The sequence below is a fragment of the Sinocyclocheilus anshuiensis genome, unplaced genomic scaffold (assembly GCF_001515605.1).
Source record: "Sinocyclocheilus anshuiensis isolate Anshui unplaced genomic scaffold, SAMN03320099.WGS_v1.1 scaffold279, whole genome shotgun sequence".
NCBI classification, from domain to species: Eukaryota; Metazoa; Chordata; class Actinopteri; order Cypriniformes; family Cyprinidae; genus Sinocyclocheilus; species Sinocyclocheilus anshuiensis.
In genome coordinates, this window is record NW_015549591.1 from 776701 (window position 1) to 778138 (window position 1438).

Sequence of the window (1438 nt, forward strand, 5' to 3'; positions counted from 1 at the left end):
GTGTTTGATTGGTTTCATTTGTTTTAAGTGCTATCATGGAAAATACTAAAAAGATGGTGAAGTATGATGGTTGCCACTAGAAAAGATGAAGGGGGAGCCCCAGAAAAAAAGTGCAGGGGAATATGGTGGACCCCACAAATCAGGGGCCTTCCATGTGGGATGTTTCACTTCAGTCACTTTAAACTGACTCAACCCTCTTCACATTCATATATTAATTCTGAAAAAGGTTCAGAATTTTGTAGAACACTTTTTGCACTGTAAAAAAACAAACAAAAAAAAACCTTTGCATTGTAAGGAATTAAAGACAGGCCCTAAAAGTATTTGAACATTCACGTCATCGCTTATAATGTCTGAATGTAATCAAGTGGCATCTGCAAGCAAACAAATTATGTTTTAAATTAATTATTAGGATTTTTCCTTTTCCAAAGTTTTTGTAATTACATGCAACCATTGATCTGTATGAAGTCCAGCAGTGTTTCTCAGATACAGAATATGTGTCAAGGTGATTTTTAGTAGATGTCTGAACTCAGTTCCCCTGTAAGTTCCCACGTGTGTCCTATAGCAGGATAACCACATTAACCACATCTTCAACTAACATTTAACAATCTGAAAGATTCCATATATATATATATATATATATATATATATATTGTTACATAATGCAAAGACATTCACTTTTTGGGGTCACTGTACCTCAGTATGGAAACGAACATGCAAATAAAAAAATAATGTTGATATCAAGAGCTATTTCTAGCTGCCATATATATTTCCTGCATTATTAATAGTCCCCCCTCTCATGACTTTCATTCATGAGCTCTTGTCATTCATTTTCCCGTGAGTTTGGCTTACTGCGTATCACCAGGTAGATTCTAATGTGTAATAGGAAAATTCAGATTTTCATTCTTACTTCGCGGAGTCATCTTGAGGGAAATTCTCTAAATAAAAGCCCGCTACGAGTTCCCCCTTTTTCAGTGCAGTCAAGATAGTTGCAAATGGAAATCCCCCGATGTGCAGCATGGAACCGAGGCGCACATAAAAAGGGCGTTGCGCCGCCCTCTCCGCACACTGCACTGCTGACGGCGATCCAGCGAGCGTCGCGATGGATGTACACACAGCTGCCATGGTGAACTATGTGGATTGTGATGTGGATGAAATGGATACGAAAAACAGGAAAATGCAACACTGCGAGGATCGCGTCGACAGCGGCGTGGATTCTCTAAAGGAAGACGAGTATAGGAAAATAGTGGAGGAAATGGAGACTTTGTCTTTGCCTGGCCCGAGCGTCAATAAGGGGATGTGTGAATCTTGGACAGAAGATGTCACGGAGGACGGAGACACGTAAGTGTAACATGTTTTTTTTAAAGAAAAAATAATGCAATGCAAGCTTCCCAGCAAAAAAAAAAAAAAAAAAAAGGGGTGCAGAAATTGACCCATTTAA

The 1438-nt window shown here is 39.0% G+C and overlaps 1 protein-coding gene across 1 annotated transcript in view; it reads left to right on the forward strand.

The window, feature by feature from the left end:
- The first annotated feature begins 987 nt into the window (after positions 1–987).
- LOC107658182 (NF-kappa-B inhibitor alpha-like) overlaps positions 988–1438 on the forward strand; it is a 3839-nt gene continuing 3388 nt past the window's right edge. Inside the window, exon 1 of the mRNA XM_016446645.1 lies at positions 988–1338. Within this exon, the coding sequence (XP_016302131.1) occupies positions 1100–1338 (239 nt within the window). The 5' untranslated portion in view covers positions 988–1099. The remainder of the gene's footprint in view (positions 1339–1438) is intronic.